General features: G+C 43.1%; 1 protein-coding gene across 5 annotated transcripts; it reads left to right on the top strand.

The window, feature by feature from the left end:
* Positions 1–554: 554 nt before the first annotated feature.
* On the top strand, positions 555–22,230 carry pax3b (paired box 3b). Of its 5 annotated transcripts, none has more exons than XM_072393002.1 (9): positions 555–925; positions 1,286–1,521; positions 1,710–1,836; positions 2,144–2,287; positions 13,406–13,605; positions 14,386–14,551; positions 14,953–15,167; positions 17,179–17,458; positions 20,567–22,230. In XM_072393002.1, exons 1-9 carry the CDS (start codon positions 841–843, stop codon positions 20,599–20,601), a joined length of 1,488 nt encoding a protein of 495 aa, XP_072249103.1. In that variant the 5' UTR covers positions 555–840; the 3' UTR covers positions 20,602–22,230. The 5 variants fall into 5 exon arrangements, with proteins under 5 accessions (XP_072249103.1, XP_072249105.1, XP_072249106.1 ...); XM_072393004.1 differs by having other exon boundaries at positions 1,707–1,764; XM_072393005.1 differs by having other exon boundaries at positions 1,707–1,764; positions 17,179–17,463.
* Positions 22,231–22,681: the final 451 nt, after the last annotated feature.

Here is a 22,681-nt window from a genome sequence, read left to right as displayed (position 1 = left end):
CTTCTGGTATTTTGCCCACATCATCATACATCTTTCTTAAAGGGGAAATGTTCAGCAATCCAAAGGTACAGAAGAAATGTAGCAGTCATTATCTGCCATTACGAAACACTTGACAATGTTTTCTGTCTGCGTGGTGAGCTAACGTGACATAAAGTCTGGATTCTTTTTTATTTTTCAATTCACAGACTACACTCACTGAAGATGACGAATCCTCTTGCAAATGTAAAGAGCGCGCGCACATCAGCACCGCCGTGTTTAGAGAGAACAACCAGAATCTGATCATGCCAACCAAACAATCTTTCCGCTCCTACCATCTCTACCCTGCAGTGCAGTCAGCGCACGGCCCGAGCGGCTTGCCACAGTTTGGGTTCATTGAACGGTACATGCGCCGACCCTGAAGCCGCTGCTCCGTCCGAGCGGAGCTGCGACGGCGTTTCTGATAGGACGAAAGTTTTCGGCTTCACCCAATCACCACACCCTGCTGCGTACCTTGTGTATGCGCTCAACCAATCAGAGCGGGGAGCGCTGTCGGGGCCAGAGAAAAGCTCCGCTACTTTTGACGCTCTCCTCTCACTTTGAACCGGTGTCAACAAACAACAACAACAACATCTTCGTGTTGCCACCCAGCCTCAGCGGACCGAAAGACCAGCTCCTTTAACGCCCCAAAGCCCACTGTCTACTTCTTTTGTCGACACATCGGACTTCTCGGAGGTGTTGTGGCTTTCGTGGAGCTTGTCTGTAGCCCGGGCGCGGCTAACCACGGCCGAGGCAAACATCCACAACACGGGAGCGTTTTCTCCGCGAGGAGGCGGTTTCTGCAGTCAGTGGGGCGGTGGAGGTATGACTGCGTTGGCGGGGTCGGTGCCCAGGATGATGCGACCCACGCTGACTCAGAACTACCCCCGCAATGGCTTCCCACTGGAAGGTAAAGCTTTGATGAAAACCTGATTCCAACCTTAGCTCAGGGAGGGGAAAATTTGATTAAAAGAATATATATATATATATTTAAAAATCAATACAAATCATGTTGATAGAAAAGTTTAAAATGTTTCCATAATTCTGTTATTTTTAGCGCTACAATGTTTTTCTGTTTGGCACCTTGTAGAAAGTGTGTTTTGGTGTGTGTTCAACGGTCTGTGTTCCAGGACAATCAGCTATAGTGCGGGCTCGCATATAATTTAAATGCTCATGAAACTATTGTTTTCTCCTGTTTGCGGTGCACTCACCGTTTTACCTCCTCTCGGTCTCTGTGCTGACTCGTTCCCGTCATATTGCTGTAATGCAGTGTCCACCCCGCTGGGTCAAGGCCGCGTCAACCAGCTCGGAGGAGTTTTCATAAACGGCAGACCTTTACCCAACCACATCCGACACAAGATCGTAGAGATGGCCCACCATGGAATCAGGCCGTGTGTCATCTCGCGGCAGCTCCGGGTCTCCCACGGCTGCGTGTCCAAAATCCTGTGCCGGTACCAGGAGACGGGCTCCATCAGACCCGGGGCCATCGGCGGCAGCAAACCCAAGGTACCGAACCAGAGAGCGCGGGGCAGGAATACTGCACGAAGAGTCGTCACATATAACTTTTACGGACTGTGTTGAGGCAAAAAAAATATTCACCTGTTGATTTTCAATTGAGAGTGTCATTGTGTCTTTGTGCCAGAGGAGCCAAAATGAGTGAATTAACGACCCGACTTTTGTGACCTTTGAAGCAGGGAACGACGCCGGACGTAGAGAGGAGAATAGAGGAATACAAGCGGGAAAACCCGGGTATGTTTAGCTGGGAGATTCGGGATAAATTACTGAAGGATGGGATATGTGACCGCAACAACGTTCCTTCAGGTAAAAAAAGGAAGAAATGAGTCGCTGCACTACATTGGCAGAAATCATAACCAGTTACATTTAATTTGATTTGAGTGTAGAAATGATCAATTCTATTTTTTTATGTGGAAGAAAAATTTCCCATTTACCCCCCCCCCCCCTCATGAAAAAAAAGATAAAGCGATAATGTATTATTCCGTTTTCTCATGTGTAGTTTTTTAGGCCCCTCGCCTTTATGTTGTAGTCTGTGTGAACCACTGCTTTACCAGTTATCATTTTGTTCCTTGACAAACCTTTTGCTTTTGTGGTTTTTGACCGACGTCCACAGTGAGCTCTATCAGCCGCATCATGCGGAGTAAGTTTGGGGGGAAAGGCGACGACGAGGAGGATGAAGATGAAATCGAGAAGAAGGAGCTGGAGGACAACGACCGCAGGGCCAAGCACAGCATCGAGGGCATCTTAGGAGACAGATGTAAGTGAACACCTGGCGCTGTTGTTAATCCTGTTCTGACTCTCAGTGACCCTCTGTAGAACCAGCGGAATGCTGCTCGGATATCCTCTCCATGAGTTGGGCTCGGTTGTTTTTTTTTTATGAGACGGGAAACTCTTTTCTGTGAAATGAATTATCAGAGGAGTCTCTCTGCAGCAACCTCCTCCCAGTCTCCACTCCTCAAACGTGTTCAAGGCAGAATATATATATATTTTGGTAGCGTGCTGTAAAGTTGTGGGTGAAGTGTGTCATCCTTTGTCAGGAATTCTTATCGACCGTGTCTCTCCGGCTAATGCGTTTCCCATGAGGCCGCACCGTAAATCAAACAGCAGGTGATGGAGCTGCATGTGCGGGTAGAGCGAGATGAATGTGTGTGTGTGTGTTCAGCAAAGGTTATAAAGCAGTGTGAGAATGAATGACCATGTTACAGCGTAGTCAAACATGATAAATTCAGGTTTATTCATTATCAGCATATAAAGCCACTTCCATTAGTTGTTAGTTATTTAGTCGGTTGTTTATAGTTTGATCTACATTTTAAAGAAAAAACAAACTTATGTGGGGCACGCGAGAGCCGGAAATCCTTTATGTAACAAGTAACTCATTTAAATAATTAAAAAAAAATATTATTGGTGAAATTAACGTATCAAAATTCAGAAAAGGTATTTGTGTATTTTAGAGTGAGGCCCAAGCCGAACCTTCCGAGGAAAAAGAGTGTGACACCTTCAGGAGGAAGAATTAATCACGCCACGTTTTCTCCGTTTGTACACACAGAAGTCTTATTTTAGATTTGTGGAGTTTGCTTTACATCTCAGCCTCGTTAAGCCTAACCAGCCTGCTCTGAATTTCATCACTTTATTTTTCACCTGCATGCGCAGTCATTGTCGGAAGCTCCGTTAACTGGGTGCTTAAACGCTCACACCTTGTGACACTGACAGCGCACCTCTGTGGCGATATGAAGTCACGTGGTCTGTGAGATGTCGCGATTGGCAGGAGGAAATGATCACGAGTTTCACAAACTTTCATTGTTTCAACCAGCTGGAATAAATTCTAATTTCCAGTTGAACTTAAACGAGGCCTTTAATTCAGAGCAAGGTGACGCCTGTTGGCACGAACCTTTTTGTTTCTGTTGTTTTGACACTGAAGGATTTAGTCACATATGATATTATTATTGGCACAAACATCGGTCAAATAAGCGTTAAACTGCGTTGAAATCCTTCTGCAAACTTTTCAAGCCGCCAAAAGTCAACATTTAACCCGCTCTTTCTATAAGCAGCGGCGTGGTCTCTGCGTCAGTAGGGGAGGAGAGATGAAGGACTCTGGTTTTAGGAGACAAAATGTCCCCCAGATGAGTTGATCAAACATTTGTTCAACGGTTTCCATCTCGGCACAAAGACACGCCTCGCGCGCACAACGGGAAGCTCAGGGATGAACTTGGGAGACAAAAGAGCCTGAGTCTATTTGAGGCTCACGCTCGGGCTGCGCGTTGACAAAAGGCCAGCTTGGAAACAGCTTTGGCCGCTAAGAAGAGGGCGACCTGCTTAAAATTCAGCCCGAGCAAAAGAAGGGGAGAAGACAGCTTCAGCACAGAAAAAAGTCCGACGAAGCACGTTATGAGAGGGATGAATAATTCAGGGAGGCTCCGGCGCGGCTCAGAGGGCCCGTTCACCGGACACTTTCACTGACGAAATGTTTTTTGTTGGGCTCGCCTAAAGAAGCCCACTGACATTCAGAAACACAATTCAGGCCTCTGAAAAACACTCATGTATTGGCTCCTAAAACCTGCGCTGACGCTATCACATGTGCGCGCATCGCATAAATACCTAACGAGGAGAAAGATTAGTCACTTATAGCCAACCTGGAGCATTATGCAGTATCATTGTGTGATCAGAAAGGCACGTGCTGAAGGAAAAGGCGCACACGAATTTGAGAAAGTATTACTGTCAGTATCATGTAGATGATAGAGATCCAAACAACACATGCTGAACTTTGCTTAAAAGTTCTCAGTAAACTTGACTAACTCTGCTGCTGCTTTATACAGCAGAAGAAACACTATTTCAGGAAGAAACACCAATGAAGCCTGATTGTTGTTTGTTAATATTGTTACAGCATGTTTGTCGTGATATTCAGACTCTTTCTGCATACAAAGTGGACTTTTTCTTCTCGACTGAAGACGATAATCACAGGGAGCCGTTTCAGATCCAACTCGTGATATTGATTCTTTGATGGGTCCCGGCTTTGCCCCTTCAAACATTATTAATGTCCTCTAAATGGTGTCGATAGTGTGCTATGACACATCTAATGACGAGGGAAGTGTATTAAATAGTGTTTTGGTGAATAGGGACCAATGTTCTCCCCAGAGAACCCCAGTCTGGCCCGGAGCGCAGATTCACAAAGGGGGCCGCAGCCACCCGTCCTGCGCTGCGCGCTGCTCCAACCCCCCCCAAAACACCTCCCCTCCTCTACACCCACTTGCTCTCAAAATCTCCTCAAGCAGATTAAATCGACTCTTTTATTTCACCCTACTTTCATGTGAAGAGCAACGCCGCCCCTCTGCCTCTGTTTCTGTCTGCGTGTCGCAGCCTGCGGCGCAAAGCTCGTTTAATATCTGAGCCGCGTCCTCCGGAGCCCCCAAAGGAAAGTCAGTCCACTCTGTAAAGTAACCTGATTAAGGTCTGTATTCACTGTTTGTGAGTTGATCATTCATACATTTAATTACAGTTAGTTGAACATTAAACCAGAATCTTTTTAATATGGTGAAACTATTTGATGTTCAACAAAACTTCAAATCTCATCTACCCTCGGTTGTTGCGAGTTTAATCTTGTCAACTTCAAACAATGAAAATAACACCACTATATAGACTCCGGCAGAGACATTATTTCAATAATATGGACAAAATATTCATAGTAGAAAGTACAATCCACGTTTGTACTTTTAGTATTACCTATTGACAACTGTTCTTTCTTTCCTTTATTTCGAACAAGCACTCTACTTGTTTCTTGGTTAAACAAGGAAAAAACCGTCAAAGGTTCATATTCTGACATAAAACACATGAATATAATTAAACCACATCGTGTTCCAGATTCTTTATTAGATGGAAGAAATTACTTTAATACCCCTTCTCATTTTCATTTAAAAGTGTATTTATTTGACAGCTGTGTTGCCCCCCTTCCCCCCCCCCCTCCCCCCCAGGCCTGTTGCTGCTGCTGCTGCTGCTGCTGCTGCTTTACCAAACGCCTAACGTCATAGTAATTAACCCTGGAGACAAAGTTAATGATTAAAACAGACAGGGTCTGCACACCTCTCCCCTCATCGTGCTTCACATGTTCTCAGTGTATCTTTCAGACTCCATACTTGGTTAGGTGAAATTAGCCAGATAATACAGAGGAGCCTTGTTGAGGGCCAATACATTTCCATTTAGACCAGCCATTTGTGTGCACACATACACACGACCACATCCATACACACACATTCCACTCTGCAATGCAAACAGTCAAAGGGATAACTTTATTTTGGTGAAAGAGGATCCTGGAAAGGGCTAATTGAATAAGCCCGGGATCTTTGAAAAACCCCTACCATGGTGAGCGCAGTCATCATGTCATAATTAGGTTTATTGAGGCGCATTCCTTCAATCTGCCTCCATTCTGCCGAGCTCATTGTATCACAGCCCAGGCTGATGGCGAAGGGACAAAAGGATACCATGAGTAGACAATACATGAAAGAGCCAGAAAGATTTAACTGGCTTTGTCACAGAAACAGAGCTGGACTTTGTTTGTGTAAATAATGTGAGTGAATGAGGAACTTTGGTTCTTCTGCCACAAGGGGTGAAGGATATCGTGCTGCAAATGTAATAAGGGGCACACCCTGGATTGGTGCCACAGCAGAGGATCAAGAGGAGGAAGGAGCAGAAATGGAGGCAGAGCACAGAGAAAAGTCTCTGGTTTTAACATCTTGAATGGGAGAATTTAGAGCGTGCTGAATATATTTGGGTTTTGCAAACATGACAGCTGTCTGCTTGGATTTGACTTTTAGCCTTTTTTTTTATCGTTTCACAGACTGAATATCACTGAACTGAGAAAGTTGTTGGCATGTTAAAGGACAGTTGAAATTATGGGTCCTCATCTGTTCGAAAGTTTCTGTTTTTGTCTGTCAGAGACAGGACCAGTAAGTTCTTGATGGATCCTATAATAGCTATTGGCTATATGTGGCCTGAGCCGAGTGACTCGTGAAGAGGGCTCTGTGTGTCTATTGAAAGAATGAATGTGTCACTCAGTGAGTCCATGGGCACGAGGGCAAAGGGGGTTATGAGGGCCAAGTGGCGAGCACCAAATCACTCTCCTCTACCCCGGGGCTGTCTCACTCTCTGTCTGCACTCCTCCCTCTCATGGGTTTTTTTCTAATAAGCTCATGCATGATGACTATCCAAGCATGAAAACATAGTTATCTGCAAATGAATGGCTGCTCTATGCTTCATTAAAGCCTCTTTTTCCTTTCACACTCTTGTTGTGACCCTCAGATATCAATTCAAAGGGCAATTAATGAATGCACACCAACTTTGATGTCGGTGATTTCTGAAAGGGCGGGGCTCTATGTTTGTGGTGTGTGAGCACATGTGTGTGCGTACGGGGTAAAGGGCAGGGGTATTTGGGGTATTCCCCCTTCAAGACATGCAGTAGCACCCCAACTTTCACCATGATGGAGCAGCCACATTGATCTGAGAGTGAGTGCGTCCTAAAGGGCAGTGAAAGAGTGAAAAGACTCAGCGAAGGTCAAGTAGAATGGCTCGCCTTAGAATAAGGCCCCTCTTTATTTGCTGCAAGTATGCACTATAGGCACAACAGCTGAGGGGGTTGGGGGGTGGGGGGGCGCGAAGAGTGAGAGGTTGTTTTTTAACGTGCATGAGTGTGTTTCTGAGAAAGTACGAGAAAGGAATGTGTTTTCCTCCCATATTTCTCTGCGTGATTCTTTTTAATGTGTGTGCGTGCATGTGTGCACAGTAGGGTCAGGCTTAGGTGTCAAAGTTTAGAGAGGCCAGTAAATGCAGCATATATGCAGCTGATGGGGGACAGGCAGCTGTCAATCACTTGACTGATGAAGCCTGACTTTCTTTCAGAGCTTTGTTAACTAATTACCCCAAATTGTGTGGTGCAGAAAAGAGGCTAAAAATGTGTGTTTATGCTGTAGTTGTGCCATGTGTGAACATTTTTCTGATGAGAGGCGTGTGCAGTCTCAAACTTGAAGGCATCCAACAGACAAAGAGTCATGCTTCCCTCTTAAATTCATTATTACGGATCAAGCTACATAAGAAATAACGTCATGATGGAATGGTTTAGTTGGTATGAATGTACCACTCTGTGGAACTTTATTACAGGTGTTTCCTTGTTCAAATTGGGATTCACTGCCAAACCAGGAGTTCCTTGGTAATATTTACCATCTGAGACTTGAGGGAACAAGTAGGAAAATCAGATCTAACATGTGAAATGAATGCTCCATTATACAGTGCATTTTTGTGTTCGAAATTGAAATAGAAATAGTCACATTAGATCCTGTGGAAGATAGCAGCAGTTGTTGCTGCAGTAAGAAGAGGCAGTCTGTCAGTGAGATTAAGAAGGATAAGTTTGTTAAACCTCCTCTTTGTCGACAAAAAAAATCTGTGAATGACAGCAACAAGTTCCCACTGACTGCTGCTGAAAGTCTTGTTTTAAAGTTAAAAGACAGAGAAGAACGGCAGGGTCAGTGGGCCACAGAGGGTCATTCTACCCCAGCGCCGCACAGGAAACAGGGTTAGAAACACATTTAGTTACAAATGACAGGTACCCACTTCCTCATACCCTTCAACATGCCTGACTAGTCCCCCAAGTCTTTACTCACAGCTTCAGACTCCTTATGACTGTGGTCATGTCATGTCTTTCACCATAACAAAGCTTTGATTGATAACATGCTGCCTATATATGGCAGCACATATACATGTTTATGTGTGTGTGTTCATGTACACACACACACACACACACTTATATACATATGCATATATATGTGTGTATGTGTGTTCATAAATATATAGATATCACTACATTTATATGTATATATAAAAGTATATTGATGTTTTGACCAACATAACACCACACACACATAAACACACACACAGAGTTCAGACACAGTCTCATTTACAGGGCAGCTGTGAAGGTTGACACTCTTTAACAAGTTTGACATCACACCCCCCCTCCTCCCACACACCCACCCACTCACACACACCAACCCACACACATCGATATGCACACACCATGTTTTTCTTAACCCGCCAGAAAGAGTCGCAGATGGGTCCGTAAGCTGTCAGTAAAGCCTTTATCTGGGCCAGCATCTGCCTGCCTTGACTTCTATATACTGTTTAATGCAGTCGGCCAGTCACTTAGTTCCACAGCTCCTGAATAGGAGCAGCATGGTTGGCCCGCCCAAATAAATGCTGCATTTGTCTCCTCTGCCTTTTGTTTTTTTGTGGTTTTTGAGAGGGGTAGCTTGAGAAAAGAGGAGGAAAGTGTCAGAGGTTCGATTTACCCTCACCAAAGCCCCAGAAGATTTAGTGGGATGTCCTGAGAAGGGTGTAAATAACCCACATATGGTCAGTCAATTCCCCACAGTCCCAAAATCTACGTTTGACTTGTCCCCCTTCACTCTTTCCCTCTGTCTCTGACACACACACACACATGCATGCGTGCTCAGTATGTACTGTCCCACCCTCCCTGCCTGTTTCAGACTGTTTCAGCTAAATCCTCTCCTCCTCCTACTTCTCCTCTTCGTCTTCCTCTCCTCTCGGATGGCATTGCATGGTGGGAGCCATTTTGGGCTTTCTTGGCTATGGAGAGGTTGTTTTGGCTTGCAGCCCCATGTACTGTGTGCCTCTTGGGCCTTCAGTTTGGTTAAATTAAACAGTTTTCTTTTCTCCTCTAACCTGCTCCACCCCCTCCAACTGCTCCTCTCTTATTTTGCAGCTTAATGCTCCCCAGCTCCCCATCGGTCTTACCGAAGTTGCTTTTCCAGGCCTACTCCCACTCAGATAATTTGACCCTTTTAAGGCTCATATTTTCTCATATAATGGTAAACTGACAAGAGCCAGAATCACATCTGCAGTCCCTGCTGCTCTTTTAAGCTGAGGCGGAGCAAAAGTATACAGAGAGAAGTCGAGTGTTTACAGCAGTTCTATTCTAAGATATAGCCTGTGTATACATGCAGGGACCGATATATGGGTAGAGTGGATAATTTGATTGACTGAAGCTATTCAATGGTGCCAGCGTGATATGATCAGATCTTAAGGATAGCGAGGCGATGATGGCAAACAGGGCACTCTGAAACCACAGGTTGGAAAAGATCAGGGAGGCAGCAGAAAGCTTTCACCATCATCTCTCCATCTAAACTTCCTCGACCTCAGTTATAGAGGTAAAGTACTGCTGCTGATTTGACATTATATTCTGTCTTTACAAAGATTTTTTCGGAAAGTGTTGTGTGTGTGTGTGTGTGTGCATGTGTGTGTGTCTTTGATCACGCTTGAAGCCATGTGAGAATAAATTGACCCTAGACGCCTCAGGGCTGACAAGCTCGATTAACGTAGCTTTAAAGTGCCTGTAGAATGAGGGGAAACCCAGTGTATGTGTGCGTTGTCTCAGATGTGCTTGGAGTACATGTGCCCATGTGTGTGTGTATTCTTGTGTGTTTATGAGCTCTTTAACCAAGCTGTGTGGAGTAGTAAACTTTAGGTTGGATTGGGTGTCCGTCCTGCTATTTTAAAGTATGTGTCTTCATATGGTAGATTTTAAGACATGTGGTCAGAAGACATGCAGGTAAAAAAGGTTAAATGAGCTATTTATTTATTTTGTTACAGCATTACACAAACTACAGCGGGTCTGTTTTTACTGACTCCATCCCAGAATTTCTTCCCACGGAAACAAAGACACTAATCCCCTTTAGTCAGGCCACAGTCTGGTCCATAAAAAAATCTTCTTCCAAAGCTTGATAACTTTAGTTGCAAATTTATTTTTAAAAAATAACTCTTTTGCCTTTCACAATGAATTTTACTTTCCCAGACAAGGCCCAAACTTGACAGACTCTATAGTGATTTTCCAAACCATCTTTGCATCACTGCATGAGCAGAAACAGCACGGAAGAGCTGTGACAGAGAACACCTGAATCTATTAGAGGAAATAAACAGTTTAAGTTCACCTCAAATAGTGTCAATTAATTAAGAAGGGCCCATAAGTCTGTGGGTGTAATTTGCTTCTATCAGCCTGAACTACAGCCAACACAGATGTCCAGACTGTCCCCATGGGGATATTTACAACTACAACAACGGTCCCTGTTTCCCCAACTCACCCCCTCAGGTGCTCTTACAGTTCCCTCTGGAAACAGTGTTTTTTTTTCTTCCTCTTAGTGCAGTAAGACCGGGAAGGGTTATGCCCAGTCTACCCCACCCCATCCCCAAGCCCTTTGCAGAGCCTCTTTATGCTCCCCCCCACCCCCAGCTCCCCCATGGGGCAGGTGACAGGCCTCCACTGTGAAGGGCTGAGGCAGCCATGACGGATTCCACAGATGGAGCGTGGAAATTGCCAGCAAAGACCTCAGCTCTGTGGAGAAACAAAGAACCCGAGAGTCAGAGAGAGAAATATGGGTGGAAAAGGGAGAGACAGGGGGACAAGGGACAAAGACAGGGTGAGAAGGAGGGAGATGGAGAGGAGGGAGGAGAAGGTGGTGCTTGTTTAAGGAAGGTTGTGTGCCAAAACACAAAAAGTGTGTGTTTGTTGAGTGAATTGGGAGTTGGCTATTATTTGGTATAAAACAACGTGAACATATGATGTTTTCTCTGTCATTTTTATAATACATACTGTTATCCATCAGTGTTTTACCCCTCAGTGTAATTTATTCACTGTCTTGTCTTCCTTTCTGAGATCATCTGTTAGCTCACCATCTTATCTTGTTGTATCGTAAATTCATTTGATCTAGCAGTCCACCAACGAGGGATGAAACTAATGAGCTGATTTTGGTCCTGCATAAAGGACTGTATCACAACTTCACTCCCAAGACTGAAGAGGTGCCACTCTGTCGCTTCTTTTGAAAAGTCCCAGAAACCCCGGTAGCAGTCATAACTGATAGATAATTCCAAAGTGATTAAGGATTTCCAGGGCTGCCTCGGCTTTCCCAAGGCCCAAATCCCTGTGAAATGCTGAGGAACGTTCATGCTGGGGGTGATAGGAAGGGGGAGGCATTCCTAGTGGCCCTCCTCTGTGCAAGAACTGGAGGGGGAGGCTATAGAAGGCCTCATCTCTTGTTTTTCAGCCGTCCTATCCAAAACTCCAAAGCCCCAAACTCCACACCCTGAATTCCTTCCTCACCATCTGAAACACAAAGTCATCCTACCCCTCTGGTCAAATTAAAAATGTGGCTAACAGATCAGAGGTTTTTTCATCATACTATTGTGACATCATCTAAAAAGTAAAAAGAAAAAAACAGCTGATACTGTAAAACTGAAATCTTAAACCATAGTGGACATTTTCACTTGTCTTTTTCTGCACCTGTTTGAGAAGCTGCTCATGTTTCAGTCCTGTTAAAATGCTAAACTCACACGCTGGCTGATGACTGCAAAACTGCAAAATATTCAACAGCAGGCTTAAGGCAATGTCTCAATTTCTTGCTCTCCCCCTTTGAAAATATTTTACTTATTGGCTCCCTCATGCTAGAATGTTTCTTTACCAATTTGCTCCTAATGCATGTTAAGTTGACTCCCACTGATGTTGGTGTTGTGAGGAGAAAATCGCCAGAGGGGGAGAGAGGATCAGTTTCACATGAGGGGCCCTGAGCTATTTGGATTCTCTTGTATTTTATTGTTGCTTCTGAGGGGGGAACTAATACAGTGTTGCACACAAAACTTCCCCTATGCTGAGGGGGAATTAATTAAGTGTAACACAAAAAGTAGGCTCTCTGGCCTCAGCGATCTTAGAAAAGAGCCAGTGGAGTGTTTGAAGTTCTTTGAGTTAAAAACTAAGCTGCTGGCTTATAGAACATAGTTCACAAGAGTTTTAATACTGATCTGAGACAAAGATGAAAAGCAAAAAAACACAAAAGCTGGCACGACACATACCATCTGAGAAGTTCAGTCAGCCTGAAAACACTGGATGACAGGTCAAAATAGACTTGGAAGTAAAAGTTGTGTGTTCCTAAATTGAAGGCATCAATGCTGATTGATTATATACTATTTTAATTGGTCAACCTATGTTAATAAGTAATATTTTGATAGAAAATTATGTAATTTCTCAAAAACGGGAACTCACTTTCTGGGATTCCACTTTGGCTGATGTGAGGAGCATCAGTTTGGATGTCTGTGGTTCAGTCTGTGAAATGTGCTGATTGACGCATTTTACATGAAAAATGTCAGTTCTGTTTTAAAGTTGAAGGTTTCTTGAGGGTTTATGGTGTGTTCTCATAAATCAGAGGTGAAATTTCACACCAAACTCTGTTCTACTTGAATTAAAGTGTAGTAAATTGGCACAAATCTGGCTTATCCATCTGTCACTTTTAGATACATTTGTTCATACTGTACATGAACAAAAAAAAAGAAAAGTTAACCCTAACATCCGACCTGACTGGAAAGATTCTCGGCCATCAAGTCAACTGCTCCTGGGTTGATTGGCTGCTCACACCTTCACACACACTCAGAGAATGACCACTGGATCCAAATGAGCCTTTTGTGTAGCTTTTAGTTAATCAATGCCCCTGTAGTGCTCAGGGAATCTTGTCCAATGGGATTATTCCCGAGGCTTAAAATATTCTTTCTGAATGAAGGTCTGTTTGGCTGATTACATATGTGTGTGTGTGTGTGTGTGTGTGCGTGTGTGTGTGTGTGTGTGAGTTTTTTGACTAACATCAATCTGATCTTTAGCAGAGACTTGAGAGTTCACTTTAGATTTTCTAAAGTGATTATGATGAAGCCGCTGAGTCACTCTGAATGTCATCATTTCAGGAGTAGACACACCAGCTTGATCCTGATTAACCAGCTGATATTAAGAGAAAGTGCCATTCAGTTCCCCATCTCTCTTTTCCTATCTAATGTATCTGAACAGCGAGTCACTCAGACGACGGTTCGGATGTGGAATCGGAGCCTGATCTTCCCTTGAAGAGAAAGCAGCGGCGCAGTCGGACCACCTTCACCGCAGAGCAACTGGAGGAGCTGGAGAGGGCCTTTGAGAGAACACACTATCCTGACATCTACACCAGGGAGGAGCTGGCTCAGAGAGCCAAGCTCACCGAGGCCAGGGTGCAGGTATGCAGAAACGATTTAAGATGGTTGAACACCAGAATACATAGGATTTGTGTTAGAAAAGACTAAATGAAATCAAAAGTTGCAAATGTTTTATGAGTTAATGTATTATTATGATTGTTAATATTATTTGATAATAATAATTATATTAGATTATTATTTAAAGTATTATTATTCAATAATGTATTACTGAATTCAAACAAATTGAACTGAATGTCATTGCTGAAAATAATTATCAAAACAAGGGGCCAAAACACCAACACACACTTATTGACAACCTGCTAATTGTTTACTGTCTTAGCATTTGAAGGCAACCTGCTGGTCTCAGTCTGCTCCCTGTAATAGTACAAACCCACACTCATCATTGGCTCACAGAGGCCCAATCTGGACATTCCTATTTGTGAAATAGAGTTAGAACAGTTAATTCTCCTCCATACGCTCCATATGGGAAGTAAAGTCACAGCAAGAGCAAGAGCGCCATGCATATGCCATTCAGTGCAACCAGCTGTGAAACACACACACACACGCACGTATACGCGTGTGCATACACACAACACCGTCTGTCCCCTTCCTTTTTAACTTCACAGCCTGATAACAATGTCAGAGTAATAACTCGATCCCCTTTTGTTTGTGTCTGTTTACCATTGAAATATGTTGCTAAGTTACCACTACATGTACATCACTGCAGCTTATAATATTTGTAAGCGTCATACCTCCCAATATGGCTGCCAATAAAGCAGACAGGTTTCGTTAGATTGAACATGATCATTGTCTTTTTTCTAGGTGTGGTTCAGCAACAGGCGAGCCAGGTGGAGGAAGCAAGCTGGAGCCAATCAACTGATGGCATTTAATCACTTGATCCCTGGAGGATTCCCACCCTCGGCTATGTCCAGCATCCCACCCTACCAGCTCCCTGACAGCGCCTATCCCCCCTCATCTATAGCCCAAGGTAGGATCAGGTTTACAAACACTCATTAACACAGTGGTTGAAATTTCCTGCAGAAAATGCAGAGAAACTTATCTTTAAAATCTTATGAGATATATTTTGCATAATTTTTCTTTATGTGCTCATTTTGGATTTTTTTTTTCTAAACTGAAATCACCTGGTACACATAGAACATGTAACACTGGATGTCACTCACAAAAACAGGGAGAGGAGAAACAGCAGCACATTCTCTCTATAACTGAGCGGCATCACTGACGCCGAGTCAGTCCTGCACAGCTGCTGCAGCTTCATTTGTCCATTATTCATCAGTCGTGACTTTGATAATTTTTTTTTTACCAAAAATTATACTCTTCAACTAAGAATCCTTAAGAATTTTTCCACGCTATGTATCCTCTCTTTGGTAGTGTCGGACCCTCCCAGCACGGTGCATCGTCCTCAGCCGCTGCCTCCCTCCACAGGCCATCAGGCCTCTGGTAGTGCAGGTCAGGGAGAGGGAGGCTCTCCCTACTGTCTCGCCTCTGGACGCCACACCTTTTCAGGCTACTCCGACAGCTTTGTGGGCCCTGGAGGACCAACCAATCCCATGAATCCTGCGATAGGAAATGGGCTCTCTCCACAGGTGAGACAGAAATATTTAGAAAGTACACGTCTGCTGCTGACAAAAAATTAGTTAGGTGATTTTGCTGACTTGCATGTTTGCAACTGGATTTACATTTAAAAGCACAGGTGTAGTAATAATATCCATTCCATGGCACAACACAACTGAGCAAAAATAAGATGTGAACTCTGAAATTAGTGGAGTATGGGTCACTTTCCTGTGGAGGAGAAAGAAAGATGATTTGTAGGACTGGATTCACCCCAGCGTGTGACAAATGAGGATTTATAATGCAGTCAATTATCCAGGCATGAAGTCCCAAGGTCTCCGCTCTAGGACAGAGGAGTGGGGACACACTGGCGCCTAGCGTAGTCCGACTCCTTAGAGAGTAAGGACAGTCACTCACACAGGTTCACATAATTACAGGGACACACACACACGGTGTAGATAATTGATGAACTCTATAACATTCAGAGGATCAGTCAAGGATTTTGCAACATCTTTTACACAAATGTTACATGACACATGTCTAAGTCAGCTGTTCAGGCCTCTGCTGAGATGTGACTACAGATTACTGAGATCTTTATCGTTTACTTAAAAACAGTGGAAAAAACGTTTATAGATGAGGTCATGCTTATTTCACATGTTTGTCAATCTTGTGCGAAACCATGTGTTACAGCATGCTTAACAAATAATGCATATACCGTGCACGCAATACACCGCAAACACAAGCAGCTTGCCATGGGATTGTCATGCCCTTGCATATGCCCACAATTATTGCTATACTCTTTATAATTTTTAATATATTTTTCATACAGTGGAAATGGAATGTCTTGTCTCAGATGTTTTCCCCAACATTCTTCCCTACAATGTCCTGGATGCACAGACTTAGGCCACTGGCTAAGCAGCAGTTAAGAAAAAGCACAGGCAGCAGGGCCTGATGGGTGTTGGTTTGGCTAAAAAGAGATAAAGAGACCAACATCCATGATATCAAATAAATTCTGCAGGCTGTTGCTTGTTGCAGTCACATTGCATCTGTCATCTCTTTCTTCTCAAACAAACCCCTCCAAACATTTTTTAAGGAAATATTACCAGGCATGAGAGGAAACACAACACTCTTTCAGAATCAACATGGACTACCCCACTCTCCTCCCCTGCTTGGGAAATGATTTAAGCAGGACCATGTGTGTGTGGATGTTGAATAATATGTCACTTAGAGGGCCAAGAGGACACACAGAGCAGAGTACCTGCTTCTCATTAGGACAACTAGAAGAGCCTTAAGGCCTTTGCTTTGTTAAGAGGAAGGTGGGATATAATACATTTAAAGGTAGCAGATTCAGTTGAAGACACTTTCATACGTCAGTTTCAGCTCCATGTGAATAGTATGATGATGGATGAGTCAATTCAGCGAGGTTGTTGGTGGTACTGTTGGCGGTTGTAGGTCTGTTGTGAAGCAGCTGAAATACTTTGACCGATGGCTCTTTTCCGTCCTTTGTGGGCCAGAGAACATTCCCCTAAATTTGATTATATGGTTGCTAATAAAGACCAGGTCAAGAGCTAAAGGATTTCTGAGTTTTAAAAGAGCCTAGCTCACACAGACCTTTCCCTTGTGTTATCTTTGTCAGCATATCTCTGTTGGAGATAAGTTGTTGTCTTGTACCATGGGTTTTTGGAGTAGTGTCAAAAATGAATTTTAGAATAAGTGGAGCCATGAATCAGAGACAAATTGCTTAATTCTTCCTTTCTGGTGCTATCTCTGTCTGGAACAGGCTTGCTGGGAGCCGTTTGATGTCTGCAATAGGGGGATTTCCTTTGTGTGTCTGACCTATTGTGTAGTGTCAGTGGTGGTACACACTGTTGTATTGTACACTAAAATAAGATATATTTATTGTAATATAAAGGCTTCCCAGAAGCTAAAAAGAAGAGCAAAAACACATCTTCTTCGAAACATGAAGTTGTCTGACAGAATACAAAATACAACCTCACACTCACTTAACTTTCCTTTCTCTACCCCTCTTTTCCTCCTTCCAACCAGGTGATGGGCCTGCTGAACCCAGGTGGTGTGCCACATCAGCCCCAAAGTGACTATGCCATCTCCCCTCTGACGGGTGGCCTTGAGCCCCCTGCCGGCATGGCTGCCAGCTGCAGCCAGCGCATGGACCACATCAAAGGCCTGGAAGGTCTCACCAGTGTTCCCTCCATGTCAGCTCTGCCATCCCTGCCCAGCTCACAGTCCTACTGTCCCCCGTCCTACAGCTCACCGGGCTACACTGTCGACCACGTCGCGTCTTACCAGTACGGCCAGTACGGACAAAGTAAGGTCAATAAACTTCACTTTTTTATTCTCACACCCTGACAAGGATAAAAGCGCAGTAATTATTAACTTTCACATTTATTCAACAGTCCTAATCAGATAGGTGTATAAAAATTAAACTATATATGATGCTGAATGGTTCATTTTAGTTAATATTAATACTATACTGTTAATATCATTCTATGGTCTGATTATTTTAAGCATGTAAAATCTTAATCTGCAAAGTAACGAGAAGCTATAGCTATCAGTTAGGTAAATTGGAGAAAGATGATGCAGTACCTTCCTCTGAAAGTTAGTGTTGAATACTGTAGGAAAACATATATCTTGAATAGATTAATTCTATTTAGTTCCATAACTGTCGCTGACAGCTCACTCCATCCACACCGACTGCATTTGAAGGATAACTAAATCATGTGAGATTACTTTTTTCCTCTGTATATTAGGCTAGAGGGTATCCTAACATGAAACCTTTAATCATAATGATAATGAATCTTAATGATTAAGCAAAGCTGTAGTTCTGCCTCTTACAGTTTTGATGTAACTTATGGAGCCAACTTTTTAGTAAGGGTTTTTTGGACACTAAGGCCTTTATTTGACAGTAGGAAGACAGGAAAGGGGACAGTGGGGGAAGACATGCCACAAATGCCCCCAGGCTGGGTTTTGAGCCTGTGCCAGCTGCATCAACGACCTACAGCCTCTGTGCATGGGATGCCTGCTCAACCAGTTGAGCTATACAGCCCCCAAAATGATGTATTTTTTCTTTAAAAGAATTTGCTTAGAGATTGTGTGATCATACAACCAGAAAGCCACAGAATTATTTTATTCAATCTTTGACCATCAGTCTATAGCAATCTGGATTTTTTTCAATAAATTTTAGTTGAAGACTTTTGATGAAAACATTTGAGGCTAAAGCCCAATCTGATTATCAGGTGCTCTCGCACTGATCTTCAGTGTGCAACCACACATTCCCTTCTTTCATGCTTGTATATTTAGCATGCAGGTTGCTGCTTCTTAAAGGCAACTAATATTCTCTTGGTCCTATCATGCATCTAAAGTGTTGGGCTTAATTGTACAGGTCTGATTTCATATACGGAGCGACTGGCTCACTGCTGATCCTGAGCTCTGTGCTCAGCTATGCAGCAAAGTCAGCTCCCATCAGCGTGAAGCAGAGCTGCAGTGGTGTCTGCCGGCCCTCCTCGGAGTGTTTGCCCTCAGATGGTACCTGCAATGAGAGGGTCTTTTCACTTCACATTAGTGTTAATTTAAAACCAACTTCAAACAAACCTCCGTCTACCATTGGAGGCCAATGTCACTTTCTGTCACAGCATGATTACAGCGGCTGGCGTTTCCAAATTTGGTCCACTGGGGGTTGATCAATCAGGTTCATCCACTGACCCTGTGGCAACCTCAAGATAACTTCGAGTGTGTCAGGAGCCCAGTGAGTCTGACTCTTCGTACCTGTGTGGCTGCAGGTATCAAATAAATATCTAAGTTAATATCTGAGAGCATCAAATGTCTAATGAAATATCTTGGTCAAATATCTTAAAGTGGTTGGACAAAGATCGAGAGCATGTGGCATCGTACACACACACACACACACACACACACACACACAGGCTCAAAGGCAGAAAGCTGGACAGCACACACACTCACACACACTTCAGCAGCATTACAAGGCTGAACGGTCCATCTTGACGTGATTAATCAGTGCGACTGAATAGCTGGTGTGGAACTGGGTTTGGAGCTGCAGAGGAAAGGTTCTCTCTGGGGGTGGACAGATCCTAATAGCCTCTGGCAGGACGGTTATTAGAAACAGGTGCTATGACTGAGGTCAGCTGGGGAAGCAGTGTAGAACAGTGCTGCTCCGGGTTTCAGTGCTGCACAGGGCACTGCTCCACACTGCTCCACACTTTGACGACACTCACTGTAGCCCTCACTGTGTGACTCGGTGCTAACAAAGAAACACTTTAATGTTTTTCTTTCGGCCATGTTTCTGTTGCCTGGCTGACACTGCTGTGGTGTTTTTACACTTTGCAATGTTTTGGAGCCAGTGTGTTTCTCTCAGCTGGGCCCTTCACTTCTCCTGATCAGCTATCACTAAAGCCTTCCAGAAACCAGAGGCATAAATTACACCTCTTCCTTTGCACGAGAGGACAATTCTTCGGGGTTCTCATTAATCCATAAAAATATCCTCAGATTGTTTTGTCATGTATGTTATCCTGATTTTAATCAGATGACTGCTACAGAATCCCAGTAAGGAATGCTCAAATACTGTAAAGTCACCTTTATTGCCCTGTGTGTCCGTGACTGTTTACACAGACCAGCTCATACTCAGTTTAGTTAATGTCTATTAAATTATACATTTCCATGTTTCATCACTGTAAAAAATTATGCAACTAGTCACATTGTGGCAAAGGAAAATCTTTCACTTTAGTATTTTTCCTTGTATCAGTTTTTTTTAAAGAAGGCTGGGGAAAATCATTTTTGAAGGACTGGTCATCAAACTATTCACAACATACAAAATTAGCATTTGAAGCTGATGTCAGCTACCAGTGAGTATAAAATACTGTCACCTTTTGTCAGCAGGGTTTGGTGGTTTGTGTTCTTCTTGGATAAAAAATATTATTTTTTTTCCTGATTCCAGTATCTTAAGTTTTTATATGAACATTTTTTTTTCCAAAATTACTGGCAAAATATTTGTTTCTTTTTTTTTTGGTGTTCTGTTTTCTGATGGAGGAACTTAGATAATGTTTGCAGTGTGGAAAATGAAATAGTGGCTTCAGCCCTGGTCAGCATAAGACTTTTTCTGTACATGAAATATTTGATTCATATGTTCCATATAAGATTTCTTCCATTTAGAATTTTCCGTTTAATGATGCAGATTTTGCCTCGCAGTGGCATTTCTTCACACCTCTTAGATCACCCTGCCCTGACCCTCCACCTTAAATCACTGTTGTCACATGCTATGCTAACAACAGCCATATGTTAACAAAACTAAAACATATGCACAAAAATCATAGCAGTCATATATCACTTTTATCATCTTTCCACCTTATTTTCCATTGCTCTGGTAATACTTAAACAACTGTTTTGTCCATTTTTTTCACAGGTGCCTTTCCTTATTTGAGGCCTGAGATCACCTGATCGTCTGTTTCGTTCTTCACAAAGAGATGTGTGTGTACAGTTATGGAATAGTCTTAATGTTTGGACCAAAATTTTCTACCATTTATCAGGACACTTTCTCTAATGGAAGCCATTACGTAATATTACTTGGTGGAGAAAAGGGATCACAAGAAGGAATGTCAGAGCTTAAACTGTTGATTGACCGTGAACACTGCTGTGTCAGTGTTGTAGTTGAACGGCAGAGATTCCAGCGCTTAATGAGGTTGGCTCAGTGGAGTTGTGACCATCTACTGTGCCACAAAGAGGCACTTTCCCCAGCAGATGCAGTGACCTGACACCGTCTCTGCCTGTGGCGTCTTTGTAAGGACAGCGAACCCAAATCTATCATCGCAGACTTCCTTTGAGCAAATGCTCAAAGTGACATGTTTACATATCTAAAAATTCCATGTATCTCCAAATTAATACCTCAGTTGTAGGGGGAAAATTAAAGGGTTTTGTTGGTTTTTATTACATTTATTTGAGATCTTCACATCCCACATATGGAAAGGAATTCCAGAGTGAAAGAAAACAAACGCAAGCTAATGAATCTGGCTCTTTATTATATCACATACTCTAATGTACACCCCAGCTGTGCTGCAGAGTTCATTTAAACATTTCTCCTCTTCTGTCTCTCCCTCCCTCTTGCACTCTGTCCCGCTTTCTCACTGATGTTTGGGAGGATGAGGAAAAGATCTTGGCCTTTTGTAAGTGTTCTAGAACAACTCACAGGAGGTCAAAGGGGAATTTTGGGGAAAGTGACAGATGAGAGAGCAGTGGAAGAGGGCAGCAGACAAGTGGCTTTAAAGAAGAGTGGGAAGGGTCGGAGGACAAGCAAGATCGATCACAGTGTTAAAAAAATCTTTAAAGATCCTCTCTCCGAGAAAAAGTCAATGGGTCACAAGTCACGACTGAGAGACATTTGAGAAACAGAGAGGATTTAGACTAAAGTCAGCCATTCACAGAAGAGTGCAATATCATGTGTCTTAGAGTTGACAGCATTAAAAAAAAATCATTTGTGCATCTTGAAGTCTTCTGAAATGCTTTGGATTTACACTCTGGATCCAGTTTAAGACTCTGTAATGGAACAACACATGTGTCTTTGAAGGCTTTTGGGTCCAAAACAAATAGAAAACATTGCTAATATTACTGTGATAGAACACTGAGAGGACCATATTTGTGAGGACTTAAGTCCGTGGAGTGGAATGGGAGATGGACTGAATCAAGGGAATGCCAGTGTAAAGAGAAAATGAAGAAATGACAAAGCCAAAATAGCGTTGCTTGGGACCATTTATTTCACTTTGGTTTGCAGAAGCAGGAGATGCAAACGAGTGTTCTGATGTGAACATATTTATTGTCACAAGTGTACTGTGTGTCAGCTGTGTTGTTGAAGAGCTTTTCCACGTGATAGAAAGAAAAATACTTTATTCATCTAATAAAGAGCATTCAGGCAGGAAGACTCTTGTTTTGTCCATCTTTCGACACAGACTGAACCAGTTCTTTCATTCCTTTGATATATTTTTTGTATTATTTGACAAAGCAATATGGCATAATGTCATGTGTACAAGTGTATTATCATTGCTATTTATATTCAAATAAAAACCTCTGAAAATAGCTTCTGTTTTGGTCTTTTTTGTTGTTCATCCAGTGGTAATTACTAAATGAAGTCTTTGTATTTATTTTGGCTGCAACTTGAGAAGAAGGCGAGTGACTGTGATTCACACAAGAAGAAAAGTACAAATATGTACTTTTGAAGGAGCTCATGTGAACCCTCTAACCAAAATAGTTCTGGCCAAATGGGGATCACCAGACATTAGATTCGACACTGAACACAACAGGCTTTCACACAGATGGCAGTAAATGCTCAGACATCTGCATTAGTGTGTATTAATATCCCCGCTGCCCCCCACTACTGTAACAAACTAACTTTTGTTTAACAATCTCTCCAATGAGGAGAGAAGCCTTAAAGCGTTTTGCACAAACAGCTCAGGCAGGCCCTCTAAAAACCTCTGCAACCCATCCACCCTGCACACACACGGGGCCCCCTCTAAGTGTGTGTGTGCAC

Source organism: Leuresthes tenuis, unplaced genomic scaffold (assembly GCF_036924035.1).
Source record: "Leuresthes tenuis unplaced genomic scaffold, fLeuTen1.0.hap1 SCAF_9, whole genome shotgun sequence".
Taxonomy (NCBI): Eukaryota; Metazoa; Chordata; class Actinopteri; order Atheriniformes; family Atherinopsidae; genus Leuresthes; species Leuresthes tenuis.
The sequence above is the reverse complement of the archived record's forward strand: the minus strand, read 5'-3'. Positions and strand labels throughout refer to the sequence as shown.

Coding starts and splice junctions, on each gene's coding strand:
- pax3b (XM_072393001.1), top strand. CDS start 841: ATGACTGCGTTGGCGGGGTCGGTGCCCAGGATGATGCGACCCACGCTG. Junction 14,552..14,952: donor CCCCTCATCTATAGCCCAAG/GTAGGATCAGGT, acceptor TCTCTTTGGTAG/TGTCGGACCCTCCCAGCACG. Junction 15,168..17,178: donor GAAATGGGCTCTCTCCACAG/GTGAGACAGAAA, acceptor CCTTCCAACCAG/GTGATGGGCCTGCTGAACCC.